The 21,358-nt window shown below is 42.9% G+C and overlaps 1 protein-coding gene across 2 annotated transcripts in view; it reads left to right on the forward strand.

Moving 5' to 3' along the window:
* Positions 1–21,358, forward strand: part of exoc6b (exocyst complex component 6B) — an 88,217-nt gene that overhangs the window by 45,731 nt on the left and 21,128 nt on the right. Inside the window, exons 19-21 of one of the 2 annotated variants that reach the window (XM_018689344.2) lie at positions 1,368–1,397; positions 7,757–7,898; positions 11,162–11,235. In XM_018689344.2, the coding sequence (XP_018544860.1) occupies positions 1,368–1,397; positions 7,757–7,898; positions 11,162–11,235 (246 nt within the window). The remainder of the gene's footprint in view (positions 1–1,367; positions 1,398–7,756; positions 7,899–11,161; positions 11,236–21,358) is intronic. The other variant, XM_018689345.2, reaches the window with a different exon arrangement.

The following is a 21,358-nucleotide window of genomic DNA, read 5'->3' on the forward strand; positions in this document are numbered from 1 at the left end:
TTACATTTTTCTCTTTGCTTTTCTTTTGGGTCAGTTTTGACGACTTGATTTGCTAGTCATGCATACGACTATAGTGCGTACCACTACTGCTACTACTGCCGATGATGCTGCCTCTTCTAGTACCACTACAACTACAGTTTCAACTAGAATCACCGCCTCATGATTATATGTGTCTGCCAACCAGTGTTCAAGTCACCATGTTGAGAAATTTATGTAAAACGTCATCCCTTTATCCTTTTAGACATTTGTGTGAAATTTTGTCATAATTAGTGACTGAATTCAAGGTCACAAATGTCCTTGACCTTTGACCTTTATCCACCAAATTGTAATCAGTTCATCCTTGAGTCCAAGTGAATGTTTGTGCCAAATTTGAAGGAATTCCCTCAAGGCATTCCTGAGATACTGCGTTCAATATAGATTTTATTTGTAAAATTACACCGTGACAAGTCACAGTAGAACTCCAGTAGAAGAGAATAGAACAGAGTTTGGAGGGGAGGGGAGGTGGGGGTGAGGCCAGAGAAGATTTGAGGTGTTGGAGGGAGACCAAGAATCCAGGAATAAGTGATTGTTTTAAGTTTTTATGACTGTGAAGAACAAAATCTGAGGGGTTATACAACCGAGACGAACACACACACACACACACACACACACACACACACACTGACACCGTGACGCAGCAACATTCCTGCAACGAGTGTGTGTGTGTGTCTGTGTGTGTGTTTGTGCCTGTGTGGCTGTTTTAACAGCTCTGAATTCGACTAGTTGGAAGCAGACGTGCGCTGAGGAAACTCGGCAGGCTCACATTTCTTCAGCAGGGTACGCAGACACGTCCGTCGTCCCAAGTTCTCACAATAGAGGAAAGTTGTTGTCCCGTCCAAGAGCTAATAATACCTGCTCCGAGTTCAACGCTAACGTACTAAATACTCATAATCGAATTGAGCTCAGATTTAAAAGATGGAACCAGGAGAGAGGGGGCGGGAACGTAGAGAAAAGGCCTCGGGGAGTGAAAATAATCACATGAAAATTAGAGAAGGAAGTTTTGGACCTTTAACACTCCAATTTTACGGCTTGTAAGCTCCTTGATCGTTTTTCTGAGAGGGTTTTGGCGGCTCTGCGCGTCCAGGAGTTTCTCCGAAAAGCGCCAGACAAAGCCAGATTAGCATCGTCTCTCTCGAGGGGCAATAAATACAGAGGTGGAAAAAGCTGCCAGTGGCCCTCGCGGCAGTTTGATGGAGGAGCTTTATTTCCATGCAGTTGTTACACCCCCTCAAGTTTCCCTTCAACTTTTCATTCCTCCCATTAATAACACGCAGGTTTCAAATGTTTTGCCATCCGCTAAATTTCCCGGTTTATGTTTCTTGCCGTAGGGAACACCAATAGAACACGCTACCTTACCGGTGAGTATCTGGGTTGCTGTGGTAACGGAGTGATGTTTACCATCCCCCCACCCCCCGCCCCTCTGCTGACTGACCTTTTAACCCCTTAAATTTGACCCCAACCCTGCCTCCAAGAGTTGATCAACCAGCATGAACAGGAAGTGATGCACGTTTGCCTGAATATGTGTTCATGTACTCAAGATCTCTGCCCCCCAAAACCAGGGAGGGAAATCCAGCCTCGTTTTGTTTACGTTTACGCTAATGTACCAGAAAGTTTGGCAGGTTACAACATCATTTGGAGGTCCTGCTGGTACAGCTAACCTCCTAAAACTTTATTTATTCAGTTCAATAGCTGATATTTAAGACAAGAGCATGCTTTCCTCCACATTTGAGTCATGAAACGGTCTATCATGAAACAATAAAAAATGAAAAGCCAACAAAAAAAAAGATCTATTTACCACTCGTTCCACTAGACAAAAAGAAATTTCCAACCCTGGTGTCTGTCGGATCAAATGTGGTTTCAAGTCCTTGAAGTGAAGCTGCTTGCACTGGCTCTTTGTGTGTGTGTGTCAAGGTTGCTTTCAAAGAGAGAAAACACTCACAAAAATGCACCCAAAACCCCAAAAGTCCAGACTTCATTTTTGTGGTGTTTCTTGAGTGACATGAACAAACACCTGCCATAATGCAGCAATGTGCGATTGTTCCACAAGAATAAAATCTGGAGCTTCTCCCTTTATGGTGATTTGAAGGTTGGACTTATGTGAATTTAAGTCTTGAACACATGAGTAGATTCCCGTTGTTTTTTTTTTCCAGGTCGTGAATCAGAATAAGCACCTGTAACCCTTCAGATTCATCCTGAATGCTCCGTCACTATCGTATTCCCTGCCACAGATTTAGTCGAAGAACTCTAGGGTGTCGCAGATCAGTATCATTTTTTCTTTTCGCTCTGATCCCACCTCTTGACTTTTGGCTGCCCCCCGACTGGCTGTTCACTTGACTGACAGGTTTCTGGATGGATGGAGAGCATATTATACACCGTGTCGAATCCCTTCCAGGAGTTGTGAATCAGTGCGTTATGGCATTGTGAAGCGCCGGCTTCACCTCGCTGTTGTGTGTTTCTAAGTCGACCTGCCTGTATGCGTTGTGAGGCTAGGGGTTGAATTCAGCCGGGAGTGCTTCAAAAACAAGCCGTGTCCAAAATGGAAGACGCACATCAATCTGTTACTACAGTGAAAACTTTCACACATGAGGTTCTGGTTGTTCTGATAAATTTGTCAAGAGTCTTCTGAGTCCTTTTTATTTGAGGTTCCAGATTATATTTAGCACAAACATGATCTCACACAGCCTCAGATGTGGAAATATCTCACGCAAAACATGTTAACTTGAACCCTCGTTGTGTTTATTTGATGGTATATGGTACCTGCTCTGCCTCCCAGTATTTGTAAATAACTTGTCACTGTCAATGGCGATCGCTAGCACAGCTAACTGAACAGGACTCGAGATAGTAGTGGGTTTGACCACACACAGACAAATGAGTTTACTCTGAAAATACGACTTCTTTTGACCGCAGAAGTTGGATTTGAACACGATTTTGAGGAGCTTAATTAGACTCCAGGAAAATTTGCTTTAAATTTTAAATCTGCGCTAATCAATACTTTCATATTAACAATCGATCAGATGACAAAGTGTGTTGTGAAAGGGATCATTCGTGGTGGCAAACCCACAGATAATTTAGCCCCACACATTTTGGCATCATGTTTTCAAGCTGCATTAGTCAACATCTGGCCACTAGAGGGCGACAAAACAGACGTATTGTCCCCTTAAAAAGTTGTTTGGGTTGACGGTTGAACAACATTATCTGTGTTTCTGTCCACCTGATGTTTGTAAATTTGAATTTCACCCTTATTTTAGCTCTGGTTTGGTCTCCACCAACTAAAAAGTTGCTGGTTTGATGCCAACTTTGCCTGAATCACACAGTTAATGTGCTGTAAAACCAAAACAATGAGCTTAAAATGGCTGTAAAAAGTTGTGTAGAGCTACAAGAGGCTGCTTTCACATTACCTGTAGCCATTTGATTTAATATTAATAATAATAATATTGATTAATGGAGCTTTAAAATGTCTTAAACTGTCAAATTTCAGCTCCTGAGCGTTGAAATGTGCCAGGAGAAAGAAAGATATTTAGCATATTTTACTGTCTTTCTCATCTGTCTGCATTCCTCTCTTTACTCCTCCTTTTCCTTCCTCTTTCCCCCCTTTTCCCTTCCACTCCTCCTCCCCCGTCATCTCGTCTGACCCGGGTCAGTCTCGTCCCCATCCTCTCCCCTCACCTCCTTTTCTCCCCTCCACCTCGCCTGCTTTCTTTCTCTCTCTTGTCTATTTGTTCAGCCGTTAGCAGCTGAGTAGCTTTTAATGAGCTCTTTGATGAACGTCTCTCGTTAACTGGAAGGAGGGATGGAGGGATGGAGGGATGGAGATGTTGGTGCTGTGTCCATTCCTCTTTATCTCTCCTTTGTTTCCTCTGTCCTTTTTTTTTTTTTTTTTTTTTTACCTGTTTTCCTTTTCTCACCTTTTCTTTCTCTATCTTTCTATCTCTTCATTCCTTTTTCTTCCCATTGTTTCCTTCCCTTTTAGCCGTTCCTCTCTCTTCAGTCCCTCCTTTCCTTCCTTCCTATTTTCACCTTTCGTCAACCTTTTTCTTTCCTTTAATTTCCTTTCTCTCAGTCTCTCCTTCTTTCTTTTCTTTCTCCTGTTTCCTTTCTTCCTTTCTCTTCCCTTTCTATCCTCACCTCCCCTTACCTTTTCCTTAACTCACCTTTCATCATTATTCTTTGTTTCACCTATCATCACCTTTTCTTTCCTCATTTGTTTCCTTCTTTACCTTTCTTCTACTTCTTTCCTCTTCTTCTACCTTCTCTCCTTTCCTTTTTCCTTCTTTATCTTTCCTTTCCTTTTTCTCTTCTCTTTCTTTTTTAACTTTTCTTCCCTTCCCTTCCTTTTCTTTACTTTTATCTCTCCTCTCTTCACCTTTCTTTTCCTCTCTTCTTTTCCTCCCTCCTTCCCTCCATCTCGCCCTCAGGCTAATCGTTCCCAGTCGTCTGTATTGAAACTCTGAGACGACGCCAGACTGGACCTACCTGTGTGTTTCTGTGTGTGTGTGTGTTTTTTGTGTACTTGTATGTGTGTGTGTGTGTGTGTGTGTGTGTGTGTGTGTGTGTCAGTCAGCCCAGGTTCAGGACATGTAAATAGAATTAGCCCATTTCACGCTCAATCTCACCCCTATGATAATTGACCCCTGGGGTTGTGTAGCGTGTGTGTTTCTGTGTGTTTTTGTGTATGTGTGTGTACATAGTTCAGAGGCCGGCGTCGTTTTGGAGGAGGATATCCGGCCCGGTTGTAAGGTGTGTGTTTCTTGAACATATGTGCTCGCACGTGTGTGTAATTTGATTTTCCCCCCTTTGAGGTGAGGGCTGCCTCCAGACTTCTTTTCCTCGCGGCTACAATGGGATCTTTCTGCCGCTGTCGGGTTTGTTATATAAGATAAGATGAATTTAACGGATCTCCTGAGGAGGGAAATCGGTTTATTACGAGTTGAGCTGCTGCCTGGAGAACAAACAGAGGAAATGATATTCAAGTATGTCGCTGAAATTAAGAAATTACTCTATTAGTTTGTTAAAGAAAGCCAAGAATTTGAAATAATGTGTCTATTAATGTGTGTGTGTGTTTTTTCAATCGCTTAATTACTTTTTTATAAATTTGGAAATTATTGAGGGATATTCCAGGAAACTCGTGGAGTTTGGTCATTTCTCATGTTTTTTTTTCAAAGGGATCAGTTTTCAGGGATATTGATGTGTTGTACAGCTTGTTTCAGGCATTGTTCATTTATTAATTTCTGTGCATTAGCTGGTGGTTTTCATCCAGACCTGTACTGGAAACCAGACTATTAACCTTTTGAAAAGGATTAACACACAAGAATGGAAAAACGTGCTGATGTTAAAATGAAAAACATACCATAAAGTAGCCCAGAAAAATTCAACTGTAACTTGTTGATTTCGTTGTAGGAGCCTTGGTGATACAGGGATGACTTGCAGGGCTAGCTGGTGAGCTAACATGCTAGGCTAGCCGGGTCGTTAGCATCTTCTTTCTATTTTTTCTCCCATGGACTCTTTACTTTTTTGTTTTGTACATTGTACATCAAGTAAAATCAAGTCACATTACAAACAAGTCATCAAAACAGAGCTAGTTAGCTAGCTAACTGTCAGTTAGCAGCGGTGGTTAGCTTAGTCGTGTACAGGAAGGTAAGTTCACACAGTTTATTCAAAATTAGTATTTGTACCATTGAAAACAAAACAATGGAGTAGTTTATACTCCAACAGAGGGCTGGTTAAATTAAAGTGGACTGAGCTTGTTAGCCTGAAAGCTTGTTAGCTTGATAGCTTTCTCCTTTTTGTTAGGATGATTTGCCGTTGGTCAAAAAAGCCAGTTTGTGTATCAAAGATCACAACAGTTGAACTTGACATGAAAGAATGTGTGGATTTATCAACGAATGTTGTGATTTAATTTAAATTAAATGATTTTGCCATGAAATTGTTCAGTTTTAATGCTGATATATTGGGGGCTTAAACCATGTAACTTCATTTTCAAACAGTGCTAATAACTGAAAACATAAAATATAACAAGTTAAAATCATTTTCTATATTTACAACAAATACCAGCAGTTTAGTATAAGTCATATAATAAAAGATGAAAGTTTTAACAGAAATAATTCAGGATAAATGGTCAGTTCACTTGTTCTCTCTCTTACAAAGGCAAATTTTCAGTGTGTTTTACATCAGTTGACAATGTGAGTGTAAAAATAGAAAGCATTAATACTAGTGCAGACGACAGAGAAGACGTTTACAAACACTGAGCTGTGTAAACACACACGGTGTCATAACATGATTAAAACAGATTCACACCAACACTTAAAGCTAAACATTAAACATAATTACACACGTGTTTGTCTGACTGCGTGTCTGGTCTCGTGTGATTAATTAAGGTGATTAAACGTGCAGGTCTGGTGTGTGTTCAATCAGCTGAAGGTGTGTTTGTGTGTCAGACGGACACGTCAAAGTCTCGTCAAGGTTAATTTAGGTATTTTTATGTTTGTTTTGTTTTGTTTTTGCTCCTTATTTCACACATAAAGACATTAATTAAAGGGGTTAAGATGATTTTTTAATAAGTTTTTGTTTCTTGTGAGTATGAGGACTTAACTCGAGAAGGGAATTTAGAAAACAATAGAATCAGAATAGTTATTTAATGAGTAGAGAACACAGAACATGTTCTCTCGCTGCACTTTTTTTTTTACAAGCTTTACCTCATTTTCTCCTCTTCCCCCTTTTCATCTCTTTGCTTCACTCTGTTGGAATGCAGACGTCGAGGTCAAGATGGAGGCCGCGGCCAGTCACCGACAACACACACACACGTGTCTGCAAACACACACACATGCAGCACACACTCGGACACACTCAATCAAACGGACGCAAACACATGTTTTGGTTTCTGTATTAATGCGTTGTCATGTACTTCCTCATCCGCTGCTTTTATTCTTATTATGCTACTTCATCATCCTGACTGCACCTGAACGCAGCACACTTCATTAACGCTCACTCTATGTGTGTGTGTGTGTGTGTGTTTTCATGCACTGAAAAACCTTTGTGATAAAGTGAACTTGAACTCATTCTGATTACAGCTGTGTGTGTCTGTGTGCATGTCTGAATGTTTGTGTGTGTTTTGACCTTTTGTTCACACACAGATTGTGTTGCAGGTCACTGAAAAAGTTTTTTTCTTCCAGGGTGAAAATATTCAGAAACTGTTTTTTTACAGTGTTGATGTGTAACAGAACCGAACTATTTTGGGAAAATGTCTAATTGCGATTTTCCTGACAGATACTGTGATTTGATTTCAGTTAACTTTAACTGCCACTCTCGTTTTTAAAAAAAAAAAAACTTTATTCTGACTTTAAGATGTTTGGTGTTGACGTCTGTCCATCCATACGACATTTTCTTGCACTTAAAGTCTCGAGTTGTTGACTTGTCTCGTCTGCGAGCTTCCTTCCACGTGTTTTTTTTCAGATATCGTAAAACCGTAATTTTGAAATTTGGGTGTACTGTTCCTTTAAAATGTCTTCAAGGTCTGTTTTAGTGAAGTTAACGTTCACTTCATGAAAACTTTTGCTTCTGTAAATACTAAAAAAAACTTCTTGTACAGTCGGACTGCACCTGGGAGGAGACGCTCAGGTGATCAGGAAGTGATGCGCCCTCCAGGATGATGTCACACTCCTCCTCACTGCTGACACCTAATCTCTCTCTCTGTCTGTCTGTCTGTCTCTCCCTCTCTCAGGGTAAAGTGGCCCAGACGGCCTGCATGTCGGCCTGTAAACACATCTCCACCTCCCTGATGCAGCTGCTGCTCGACCCGGAGGTCCGACAGATCTCCATGGGAGCCCTGCACCAGCTCAACACCGACGTCAAGGAGTGCGAGAGTGAGTGTCCACGTCTAGTTTCTGTTCATCTCCCTCCCTCCCTCACTTCCTCCTCCCCTCCCTCCTTCCCTTCTGCCTTGTGTGCAGTTTGTGATTAACACCACAGGGGGCGCTATGGAACAACTGGTTCTATTGGAGCATCTTTTATGTCATGTCCTCTTTCTCTTCTCCATCCTCCCCTGTCTTATTCTGTCCCCCTTTTCCTCTCTCCCCTTCTCCTCCCCCTCGTCTTCCCCTCCTGACTCACTCTTTTGTCCTTCCTCTCCTTTCTTTGTCTCCTCATCCTTCCTCCTCTCTCCTTCCCTTCCCATCGCATCCTCACCTCTCTCTCCCCCAGCCGATTCCTCTACTCTCCTCCCTCCTTGTTGTCTTCTCTCCCCCTCCTCCTCCCCCTTTATCTCCCCCTGACACTCACTCTTTTGTCCTTCCTCTCCTCTCTTTCTCTCTCTCTCCCTGTCTCCTCATCCTGGACGGGGGGAGAGAGAGGGAGAGGAAGGACAAAAGAGCAAGTCGGGAGGGGGAGACAAGGGGGAGGAGGAAGGGGGAGGAAGGGAGAGAGAAAAAGACAAGGAGGGATTCCATGTCTCCTCATCCTTCCTCCTCTCTCCTTCCCTTCCCATTGCATCCTCACCTTTCTCTCCCTCGTCCAATCCCTGTATTCATTCCCCTCCCTTTCCTCCCCCCTTTCCTCCCCCCCGTCTCTTGTTTTTTTTTTTTTTCTTTACATGATCGAGGTTCTCAGAGTCACAGTTCGGGTCACACAGTTCGTGTTTGTGCGACGTAATGTGCAGCGACATGCGTGCAGTGCTGCAGAGGGGTTAGGAGGTTACGGAGGCAGACGGATGGAGAGAGCGATGGAGGGAAAAAGGCGGAGGAGGGTGAGGATACAGTAGAGGGATGGAAAAGAAGTAGAGGAAGAAGTGGCGAATAATTTGAAGAATTCAAAAGGAAAGAGGGATTAAATATTAAGGTGGAAGAGGAATGAAAAGGAAAGGTGGACGGATAGATCAAAAGAAAGAAATGGGAGGATGGGGTTAAAATAAGAGGCCGAAAGTGGTGAGATGAAAAATGCAAGGAAAGAGTGAGAGAGAGAGAAGTGAAAGGAGGGAATATTTGACAGAAGAGGAGGATAAATATAGTCAAAAGAGCGATGGGTTCATGAAAAAAAGACAGATGAACGGACACGAAAGAGGAAAAAGAGGTCACGGTGAAAGAAGGGATAAACAAAGGAGTGGAGAGAAATGGATGGAGGAGAAACAGGGTGACAAGAAAATAGATTGAAAAGTAGAATAAAGATGGAAAATTATTGAGTGGACGAGGAGGAAAATTCACATTGTCAAAGAGTGAATTTAGAAGGGATTAAATGAAAAAAAGAGGGGTAAAAAAGCAGGATGGGATGAAAGAGGAGAGCGACGAGACGGGTCAACACGAAATGGGATTAAATGAAAGAGGTGTGAAATTAAAAAAAAGGAAAGAAGGGGTGAAATACACGGATGAGAGGAGGGATTAAATGACAATTAATGGAGAGTTTGAAAGGAAGAGGAAGCGAGGGAGAGGGAGAAGAAAGAGGGATTAGAGATTAAACGGAGGGAGGAATGTCGGGATTGTGGGAGATAAAAAGAGAGGGAGGTGCAGATGAAATGAACACGACGGAGAGGAAGGAGGTGAACGGTGGAGGAGATGCTTTCCGATGATATTTGAAGCCTAAATCCACGGTCACATGACGTCAACATCTCCACCACTACGCTTCCTACTTGTCGTTTAATTTAGAAAGACGAAAGAATGAGGTAAAAAAACGAAGTGGAGCTGATGAAAAAATGAAAGCCAGATTGTGTCGAGTGTCTTGAATCAAAGTAATGATTTTCACTATGTGGCAGCGACCAGTAGGGGGCGCCATTAAAATTAAAACAGAGAAAACTGAGCTGCATTTGAGCTGTCGAGGGAACTGAAGCTAAAGTTTGATACAAGGACATTTCGAGCGAAGTAAAAATCACTTTAACTTTTCTCTGTTGTTTAGCGCCGTAGGTTCAGTTTGTTAATTTGTTCGGTTTGACCTTAATGAACTTAAGAAAATAGAAATATTAAAACAGATTAGCAGCAGAGATGAAAACAAATGTAACGTTAGAGAACAAAATGGACACAAGAGTAAAGAAAGGGAAAGAAAAAAAAAGATGGAGAAGCCACAACATCAGAGTTATCAGTAGAAGACGACTGATGGAGCCTCATTACGCCTCAGAAAATAGATCCTGTACAACATGGCGGAGCAAAGGGAGGGTGGTGTCGGTGCTCGCAGGTGGAGCTGTCACCTACGTGTGTCAGCGTCCGCAGTGACAACAAACAAACAAACAAAGACAGAGAAGAAGAAAGACAGGAAGTGAAGTGAAAGGTCAAAGTTCGCAGGTGTAAAATCAAGGTTAGCGGTGTTAGCGGCTAGCTGCAGAGTTCATGTGTAAAAGCCTGTGTGTGTGTGTGTGTGTGTGTCATGGGGGTCACTGAAGATGGCAGGCGTGTAATCCGTGCTGTGCTGTGTGTGTGTGTGTGTGTGTGTGTGTGTGTGTTCTTAGGTAAAAGCGATTAGCTACAGGCTTGCTCTGTCCCTCCGCAGCACTCCTCTTTTCTCTCGTTCCCTCGCTCAGAATACCAGTCGGCTTGTTTACGGGGGCCAACTGACGCCAGGACCCCAGCTCACACTCCGTACGACCCCGACGCACACACACACACACACACACACACACACACACACAGAGACACACACACTAACAGGCGGCGTCACCCTGGGTTCAAAATCCAACAGTTCTCGACTGTTCTCAAACATGCCGGCGAAGCCTCCCCCTGCACAAACAACAAACAAACACACACACTTTACACACACACACACACACACACACACACACACACTACAAAACCATTGCACTTTCACACACACACACACACACACACACACACACACACACACACACTCCCTTATTCACACTCTTTTTCCTTTTTCAACAAGACATGACTCTAACACCCTGCCCTCCCCCCTTCCTCCCTCCTCCCCCCTCCTCTTCCTCCCCCCTCCTCCCTCCCTCCCCAGGCTGTCATTTGTCTGCCAATCTATCCCGATGCATAGCAAATCCGACCAGGTCTTTTATTATTCAGTTTTTCACCCTCTCTCTCTCTCTCTCTGTTTTTTCCTCCTCCTCCTCCTCCTCCTCCTCCTCCTCTCTCTTCCCTCTCTCCGGGGGTGGACTGGGGGGGGGCGGGTTTCTATTTTCCCACAGGTTTTGCCAGAGCCGGCCCGGTCGCAGGCTTCCAGGGTGACACGTTGCTTCTGGCCTTCAGTGACTTGAGACAAGTAGGTCTTTGTCTCCCTCGTGGTCCTCTCTCCTTCGTTTTCTTCTTTCTTCTTTCTCGCTCCGCTATCTTTCTTTTACCTCCTCCTCCCCCTCCTCTTCCTCCTTTTCATCCTTCCTCCCATCCTCCCTCAGTCCTCCTCCTCCTCGTCTTCCTCCTTCATTTGGTTTTCTGATTTTTGTTTTTTTTTTACCCTCTGCTTTTTTTCCTCTTTTTTATTTCACCTCTTTTATTCTCTCTCTTGCTGTTTGGTGTCGTCACGTCTTCTAATCGTCCAACTCTTTATTTCAGTGATCTCTCCTTTAACTCTTCATTTATTGTGAGAAATGTCTTTAAATTCACTCACTGAGCAGTTTAAAGCTTAAAAATCACATATTAACAAACAAAAGAGGCTTCAACAAACTAAAGCAGGAAACGGTGCAGAGGCCAGGACAAACTGATAAAAGGTACAAAAATGTTTATCTGCTAAAGTCCGACTGATCAAATCGAATGGTTGTAGATCTAAGACGTCATCAGAACGTCTTCCCTACATCGTGCAGAACAATATTTTCATCTTCCTTTGAATTTATGGGTTATTTTTGCACAAACACAATTAAAGGTTGAGTTTGAAACACCGTGAAGAGAAAGCAGACTGACTGAAGATGATGCTTCTTATCTTGTGCTTTTATGACACTGAAGATTTATCATACATGTGTGACAATGTTGTTTCATTTAACTTTATTTTACTGTATCACCGCATCATTTAGTTTGAGGTTGGCTTGAATATGAACTGTTACTGAAGGTTTTGATGCATGAAAATGATGTGAATCATCTGCTAAAACCTTCACAGTCACCAGTTTAACTCCTACAGGAGATTTTGGACGGACATGTGAAACAAACACAGTCAATGAGGGAATGTCTCTTCAGTAGAGTCCAGACACTTGGAGAATTGAAGCTGCTCTTACAGCTGCTAACACACTTAATGTTTAATTTGTCGCCTGTTTTTATCTTTGGCTCACGCTGTCTATTAGCAGCAGCAACAGGCATTATCTTCCTGTAACTAGCACCACTACTCCCTTTTCCTCGAGTTGCAGTGACTTGTGATTGACTCAAACAGCGTGATAAGAGGTCAGACTCAGTGTCACTGATGCAGTGGAGCGGTGACGTACAGCAGATTCAGAGAGTTTCGGCGGCCGAGACGTCTCGCGAAACACCTCGACTCGACCGAGTTTCCCGCCGAGGCCCGACCCAGGTCCTCGGGCCTGATGTTGAGAAACGGCTGAGGGGAAGCGGGCCCGGGGCTGTGTGTGCTGGGGCGTCTTGTTTCGGGTCCTGGGAAAAAACCAGAGCAGAACCAGTCGAGAGGAGGAGGAGGAGGAGGAGGAGGACAGAACTGGACGGCTCCGCTGAGAATCCAGGATGTTGGGGTGGAGTGTGTGTGTGTGTGTGTTTGTGTGTGTTTTGATTTTTTTTATTTTTTAGTGTGTGTCGTTGTCGTATTTCGACTTTGCGCAAAAAAACAAAACGTTTGGCAGGAGAGGCGAGCGCGTACGTGCGTGAACTCGTGTTGTGTTTGCCATCGTCACTTGCGAGCGTATTCTTTTCCGGGTGTGTGTTTGTGTGTGTGTCTGTCATCGTTGTTGAATGTGTGAAACTGAGCGGAGTGTGTGTGTGTGTGTGTGTGTGTGTGTGTGTGTGTGTGTGTGTGTCTGTCATCTTTGTGAATGTGTGAAACGGGGCGAAGAGCCCGAGCGAAAGTTTGTGTGGCTTTCTGGCGCTGCTGTGCATGTGTGCGTTTGTCATCATTGCTGTGAAAGTGTTTGGAAAGTGTGTGTGAGAGTGTGTGTGTGTGTGTGTGTGTGTGTGTGTGTGAAGCTGAGCGTAGAGTGTGTGTGTGTCATCGCAGTGAATGTGTGAAACAGGGCGGAGAGCGAGTTAAAGTTTGTGTGTCTGCCTGCTTGTCTTTGATGTGTGTGTGTGTGTGTGTGTTTGTCGTTGTTGTTGAGTGGTGAAAGTGTGTGTCTGTATTTTGTGTGTGTGTGTGTGTGTGTGTGTGTGTGACAGCGGATGACGGATGGGCCGGCAGGACGGAGCAGGGGACGATGAATGAGGTGACAGACAGAGACGGATAGCCCTTTATCCCTCCGTCACAATCCCTCTTTCTCTCTCCCTCTCTTCTCTTTCTCCGCCTGTCGGGATGATGCAGTGCCTCTTGTTCTCTCGCTCGGAGGAGGAGAAGGAAAGGGGGGAAGATGGGGAGAAGGAGAAAAGAAAAAAAATTGCATTCATCCGGCATCGATGTTTACTTCTACCCCTCCTCCTCCTCCTCTTCTTCTTCCTCGCTCTTTCCCCTTTTCGCTCCTTTTGCTCCCACTGCTTGCTTCATCCTCCTCTTCCTCCGTCTCCATCCCCTCTTTCCCTCCCTCCTCCCTCCTCCCTCCTCCCTTTTCTTTTGCCGATCAGAATCCGTTGACTCCGAGTTATTCAGCTCCTCCGCTCTTTCATTTCTGTCTCTTTCGGCCTCTCGTCCATTGTTTTTCGTTAACCTTTCTTATCATATCAAAAGAACTGCACCCCCCTCCCTCCTCTTCCTCCCCCTTTCCTCCCCCCTCTCCACCCCTCCACACACTCGCTTTCATACCTAAACGTCAGTGTGTACACATCTGCCCCGAGCGCATCCTTTTCTCCCCCCTTTTTTTTTGTGTCATCTATTCTCTCGGGTAAATTTTTCACGTTTGTTGTGAGCGAGCTTTGATATGTCGTCATATGTGTGTGTCTTTGTGTGTGTGTGTGTGTGTGTGTGTGTGTGTGTGTGACCCGGCGGGTGAATGGTCGATAAATCACGCTGACGGGGGCGTTTTGTTGTGTGGTCGGGTCCCGGTGTTCTGGAAGGTTCCGGGGTCCTGGGACAGGGCCGAGACGGGAGTTCCCCCGAGGACACACACATTCACACGTTCACACGTACATGTACACACACACACCAAGATGCTCAGATGGACACACACACACACGAGCGCGCACAGGAGGAGACGAGACGTGTGTGTGATGTGTGCGAAATGTGTTTTTGTTGTGTTGTTTTCAAGCTCATACTCGAATATCTTGAAGGTTCGGTGCAGAAATTACTCAAAAATAACACGCATATAATAAAACGCAGTAAAATTACATTTAAAAGACTTAAAGAGAAAAAAATGAAAAGGTAAAAGCAGATGTCAGGTGTTCAGGAAGCTTCTGCCACAGGTGAGGTGCATCGAAACTAAAAGCCGACAACCTGAGGAGTCTGGATGCTTCGTAACTCACCAGTAACGAAACTATTTAGTGCTTTATAGACGAGCGATGTGAGGTTAAAATAAATCTTTTCACACATAGGATGAGTTTGTGGATGAGCTGCAGCTGTCTGGTTGATTTTAGACTCAGGTTATGTGTCCGAAATTACAAAACTGAGTTTTGATACTGATCATAACATCACACTTTTTTCAATATCTAGCTTTGATAAATTTAAAAAAAGATGTTTTTTTGCAGACAGGGTCTTTGCAGTTCTTCAAAAGTCTTAAAAAGCACAAATTTAAAATCCCTGGTGCTCTCGTTCCAGACCTTTGCCATTAAATTAATTAGTTAATTATTACTGGTATTAACTGATAAGATACAATACAACTTTATTAATCCCAAGGGAAATTCTTGTGCCAGAGATTTCTCCCAAATACAATACAAAAGCAGGATAAAAATGATCTTTAAAGTGTTAAATATGACTGAAAAGTAGAATATAAAGTGAAAAATAAAGTATTTAGTAGAATAACAATAGAACTAAGATAAGTTATCATGATTATAGTCATGATTTAATGATTATTTCATTAGATTTTTAGGAATATGCAAGGAAATGATGACAAAAATGTTGGTAAATAATGTAAATAGTTCCAGGCCTTATCGTTATTTGTGGTGTTTGATATCTTAGGAGACAGTATGAGCATGAAATAGGTGTTAAATCACATCATGTGTTGTTGTAAAAATCTCTCTAAGATCTTTATCTAAATGTAACACAGTCTAAAATTCAGTTTCTGCTTCAGGGTCTGGACGAGTTTCATGATTTGATGCTTTGCAGACACAATGTGCCCAACACCAGAACCAGTATTCACATTTCATACCCTGCTCTAAACATCACAGTTTCTCCTCAAGTTCTTTCCATTTGGCCACAAAGACAAACTCCTGCTTTTACAGATGGGAAAGTTCTCAAGTTCCTGTTGCATGAGGTAAACATGGCAGCGCCCGAGTTTCATATCTACAGCTCTAATTCAGTGAGGTGTTTGCCCCATGTGAGTCTATGTACAGGCAGTTAGTCTAGAAGAAGTTCAGGAAATGGAACAAGACAGGCACTGATGGATGTTAAATAAACTTAAAAGCTCTACTGTCAGAGCAAATGCTGTTAAATTTAGCAAAAATAAAGGAAAGCTGAATTTTAATCGAAGGATTTAATATTACCTGGAGCTGTTTTACCACTGTGAATATTTCTTTCCAGTTTTAAATGAATTGACATGTAGTTTTCACATCCCTGAATTCTCATATTGACCCATATTTAACTGCAACGTCAAACTTCAAGCATCAACAACCCAACAAAGTCAGTTTATTTACATTAAAATTAGTTATAAAAACATGTTCTTTCGTTCCCAAAAGAGATTCAGGTGTTTCTCTACATCTTGTGTCTAAAAAACTGCAGGTATAAACATCCAGAAATCGGAGCTACAGCGCTAAAAAATACAGGTTTTTTAGTGTGATGCTCTTTAACGGAGACATCAGATATCAGACAGACACCTGCTGCTTCAGGTTATAAATGACAGCACCTGCTTTCTGAAGCTTTTCCGTGGATTTGTTTCACCGTCTGAGAAGAAGCTGCAGTCTTAAAGTCTTTTCACACTGAGGACGATTTTTTTTGTGCGATTAATTTCCTACTTTCGCATTCTTTATTAACGTCGCGCCGTTTGTGAAAAGGCCTTCAACGTTCTTGTGGTCCAGTGTTTTGATTTTACCTGCAGAATGAGGAAGGAAAGGAGTTATTATTTTCATTACTTGTTAAACTACCACTTAAATTCAGTCAATAAAGACGTCAGAAAATATCAGAAAAATGCATTAAAGCCCAAGATAAAGTCTTAAAATGATTCACAAAGATATAAAACAGAAGAAATCTTACTTGCAAAAAGAGGCAGGAAAGTAATTATTATTTAATTTATCTGTTAAAGTATCGCTTCTCGTAAAGGATTCAATTAAGTTTAGTCAATAAAAATGTCAGAAAATAGTAAAAATGTCTTAAATTGACTCGTTTTATTCGACCAACAGACCAAAATCCAATGATATTCAACTTACAAACATATAAACAGAGAAAACTCTCACGTTTAAAGATCTGTAAAGAGAGAATTATGTGGTGTTTTTACTTCAGAAATGCTGAAAACCGTTTCAGTAACTTCCTAAAAGTTCAGTAGCTCGGTTCAACCTTTGACCTTTGACCTGAAATGAAGTTGATTTAATCTTTGTTGTCTGAGTCGCAGCAACACGTGAGTCAGATTCTTCAAAACACAGATTCACTGTAACGAGCTTATCTGAGCTGTCAGCGTCTTTCTAACGTTCTCGACGATTGCTAAATAATTTGGTGAGCGTAGGAGGTTGATTGTGCGTCTGTGTGCACTCCCCCCTCCTCACCCATCCTCACCCCTCCTCCTCCCTTTTCCACAGATCCTATCAATCCTCCTATATTTAGAACATTCAGAAGTCTGTGGTTACTGCAAACCTTTGGCTGGCCCTTTGTGTGCATCTGTGTGCGTCTGTGTGTGTGTGTGTGTGTGTGTGTGTGTGTGTGTGTGTGTGTGTGTGTGTGTGTGTTGCGGTGTGGCATCCCCCCAGAAAAACGCTTGCAACAGTAGAGCTCCACTCATCCACTTTCTCCACTCGTTCATACGCCAGGCATGCATTCTTCCACCTTCGGCCCAGTCGTGTGTGTGTGTGTGTGTGTGTGTGTGTGTGTGTGTGTGTGTGTGTGTGTTTCATTGATTGGTCCTGGTTCGTTCCTCTGGTTGACCACAGACAGTCAGATTCCATCCGTTCATCTATCTCTTTTTTCACTTTTTCAGATGTCATCTTTTCCCCCCTCTTTTCTCTTCCTGACCTCCTTTCTTTTCTTTTCTATTCTTCTGTTCCTCTCATCTTCACCTCTCTACTGTTCCTTCCATTTTTCTCCTCCCTCGTTAACAGTGATGAGAGAGGGTGACACTTTCTTTCCTCACCCATCGTTCACATTTTATGTGACTTCTACTGTTTCTGTCGCAGTCGCTCAGGTTTTTACACCTGCACATTTCTCCTGCGTCCACCATGTTGATCTCCTCTCCTCCCCCTTCTTTTCTTTTCCTCTCCTCTCCTCTCCTCCTACTTCTTTTCTTTTCCTCTCCTCTTTTCTCCCCAGTTCCTTCCCTTCCTCTTGTCTCCTTTCCTCACATCTCTCCTCAGGCTTTTCCCTCCTCAATTCCTTCCTTTTCTCTCTTCCACTTTTTCCTCTCCTCTCCTTTATTCAATTCCTTCCTCTCCCTTTCTCCCCTCTTCTCCCCCTTCCTCTGATCAAGTTCTCTCTCCTCTCCCTTCCTCTCCTCTCCTCCTCAGTCTCTTCCTCTCTCCTCTCCAGCTGCTTTCCCACCTCTCCCCTCGTCCTCTTTTTCTCCTCCTCTCCTCTCCTCTGTCTTTTCTCTCTCCTTGACTTCTGTCTCTTCTCTGTCTCCCCTCATCTCCTCCTTACCTGTTCTCCTCCTCCTCTGTAATTCCCCCTCTTCTCCTCTCTCCTCTCCTCCTTGCCTTCTATCCCTCCTTTCTCCTCTCGTCCTTCTCCTGGTTAAATCCTTAATCTCCTCCATCTCTAACCTCTCCTTCCTCCCTTCTCACTTTCTCATCACGTATCTCGATTTGTTCTGTTTCTCCATCTCTCGTTCTCCTCCTCCTCCTCCTCCTCCTCCTCTCAGACACTCACCGACTTCTCCCTCTCAGCGCTCCTTTGCCCTCCGTCTGACGTTTGTGTTCATCCCAACCATTACCTCACGAGGCTTCCCCTCTCTTCCCCCTCGCTCTCCAAAAGCAACACGTCACAGCATGACAACCCGCTCGCCTTATCCCCGACTCTCTCTGTGCAGATTGACTGCCGTGGCCAGTAGCGATTATCCAGTGACAGAAGAGCAGATCTCGCCCCCCCACTCCACCCCTCTTGCCTGTCTTTAAAGGGGGGAGGAGGTGAGGCCCGATGGGAGAGGAAACCTCCATCTCACCTCCTTGTAACCCGGACTAACGAGGCAGCAGGAGGGAGGGTTGAAACACCATCTTAATGATTTTTCTGTGCATCATATTTTGACTTTCTCTGCAGTTTTAGACTCAAAAAACACAGGAAATAGCTGCACCGTCATAATCCCAGTGCTGTCTTTTTTAATTTTAATTCTCTAATCAACTATTTAGGCATATTTTTTTCCCCTCCTCAGCATTAAAAACCGCAGACCAACCCGTCTGAATGACATATGACTAGGACATGTTCCCCAAACCAAAACCAAAGGTCCACAGAGAGGTCATCTGTTTCCAAGAAAGGCCTCCCACATCGTTCAATCCACACGAGGGAACCAGCGAAGTACTGACTTTCATGAGATTAAACCTCGGCCAATTGAGCAACAAGCCTGCAAAAGTGAATAAATACGCATTCAGGTTACAGTTTGACTGTAAAAGCAGTTTGTTATCGGCTGGATTTCTAGGTAAAAACATCAAAATTCACAAAAAACATTGAATTTTGTCTGATAAAGCTGAATTTGTCAAGACAGCAACATTGACATAATAAACCTTTTGCCTGTAATTGGTGCTCTTGCAACATTATGCAACTATTTGACCTTAAAATAACAGTCTCTGATTCATTTTGACTTGTAACTTGTAAACGCCTGTTCTTGCTCGATGTATCTTCGACTGAGCAGGTACGATCTCCCTCTAACTGAGTGATAGTCAGCGTTTTAAGCTGCCAAAGTAAAGCCGAACTGTAGATCAGTTAAAAAGATGTAGAAGTCATTAAAAACCAGCGTTCATCTCAGATATCCAGCCAGGAAACTTTGAAAATCGCAAGGATTCTGAATGGAGTTTGGTGTGTTTGCTACAGGGACAGCACTTCCTGCTCTAGAAGTCGGGGATCATGGGTAATATACACTGCATATTCGGTTGTGTTTCAGTTCAGTGAGCAGTCAGACTTTGTTTTCTGCACATGAAAATCTTTTCAATCACTCAGACACGGAGCCGTGAACAGAGTTAATTACGACTCGTGGCTGCAGAGGGCGCTGTTGCTCAATGTTGCTCAATGTAGAGGCATTTATTGCTGATTTCACTCCGCTGTAACAGTGAGAGAAGTTCATAAGTTGTAATTTGTGGTATAGCATTTACAAAATAAGAGATTTGCACATGTGAAGGTTTGTTTCCCCCTTCAGGCGAGGCTCTTTTCTTTTTTTTAATCCTTGTACAGTATGAAAAACAACTTCCATCGTCCATCACTGCGGCAGGAAGCCTTCACTTGATTCTGTCAAGAGTTTGTTTGTTAACTTCATTGTTCCCGCCTCGAGTGCACATGCTACTTAACGCTCCTCGCTTCCTCTCAGTTTTCCTGACTCCCACTGAACGCTACGTTCTTCCAGGAAACAATCCCTCAAAATCATATTGTCCCGAAAACATTATTGTTTACACCCTGCTTCTCTTTATTTAGCAGTTAACCCATGAGTACGACTGTAATTCTCCACCAGTCAGAGTTTTTGTTTTTTATCTTGAGATGAGGATAGATGGAGTTTCATTTAAGCTACTGTTAAGCCCGTTCGATGTCAGCATGATTTATTTTCTGGAGTTTGATCCAGAGTTTGTCTTTAGCCAAGCTGACCTGAAATCTACACCCACATGTGGAAGAAAGAGGAAGAGGAGGGGGGTTAGAAAGTGATGAAATGGAGGGAGGGAAAGAAAAGGGGTATGAAGCTCAGGAGAATAGTTCATAGGACATACAGATAATAGTGTAACACATGTTTTTAGTGTGTTTTACTTACCTACTGCATAAAATTCACCTCGAGGATCGACGTAGACTGAACTTAAAGGCTCTGGAAACCTCAACGTCTCAAGTAGCTTCATAAACACAGTTTTCTGCCACAGTCAGAACAGATTTTTACATGGGAAGTTTCTGCTTGAGTTGTTTTACCTTTGCTAGTCTCTTTGGTTTGACGCAAGAACGACCACGTCACAGTCCTGATGAGGCAGATGAGATGAGTTTTTAACTTATTTCGTCGCAGATAGAGAAATGTCTTTCCTCAGATCAAAGGTTAAAAGCAGTTGTTTGACGTTTTGAGAACATGCTTCTTTGCTGTTTTGACATAAACTGGATGAGAAGATTGATAGATTAACATGTTGTTTGTTTAACCTGTGTAACTGTGTAAAAAAACAACACGTTGTGGTCTTCCCTATAGGCTAGTTGTTTGCCTCTGTTTCCAGTCTTTATGCTAAGCTAAAATCAGTTAAAATCAGCTCCCAATTCTCAATTTCGATCTGTGTACAAATAACACAACTTTGCACTTTTGAAATGCTTGGAGTAAATGCCAAGTCCAAGTTTTCATGCAGGTCAATCCGTCCCATGTCCACTTGGTGTTTCAGATGATGTGTAACTTTATTTTCATCTTATAAGTTGATTTTTGGCTCGTTAGGAGGTGGGTGTTGGATGGACGGCTAGGGACTTTGCAGGAGAGCGCTGTTCAAGACCAGTGGCCGGACAGTTTGACCAATGTTTAGATCCATTAAATGGCATTTTACTGTTTTATCCCACACCACAATCTTTCCACAACTCCTACCCAAGTGGTTTTTGTGCTTAAACCAAAACATTTGAACCCAAACAACAGGGAAAGGATTGGCACATGCACCGCACGCTATGTTTATATATTTTTACACAGATTGATGGGACTGGGTTGGTTAAAATAGAGATAAATGAGAATGTCAGATTAGTCCTTTAATCTTTCAAAGTTGAACCAGACCAGGGCCAAACCATGGACGAGGTTTTATCAAAAATGTTGTTAGTAAAAACCAGTGTAGACAAAGTAACAGAATCATGAGCGAGGACTTGATGTTTGTAT

This window comes from Lates calcarifer, linkage group LG14 (assembly GCF_001640805.2).
Source record: "Lates calcarifer isolate ASB-BC8 linkage group LG14, TLL_Latcal_v3, whole genome shotgun sequence".
NCBI lineage: Eukaryota > Metazoa > Chordata > Actinopteri > Centropomidae > Lates > Lates calcarifer.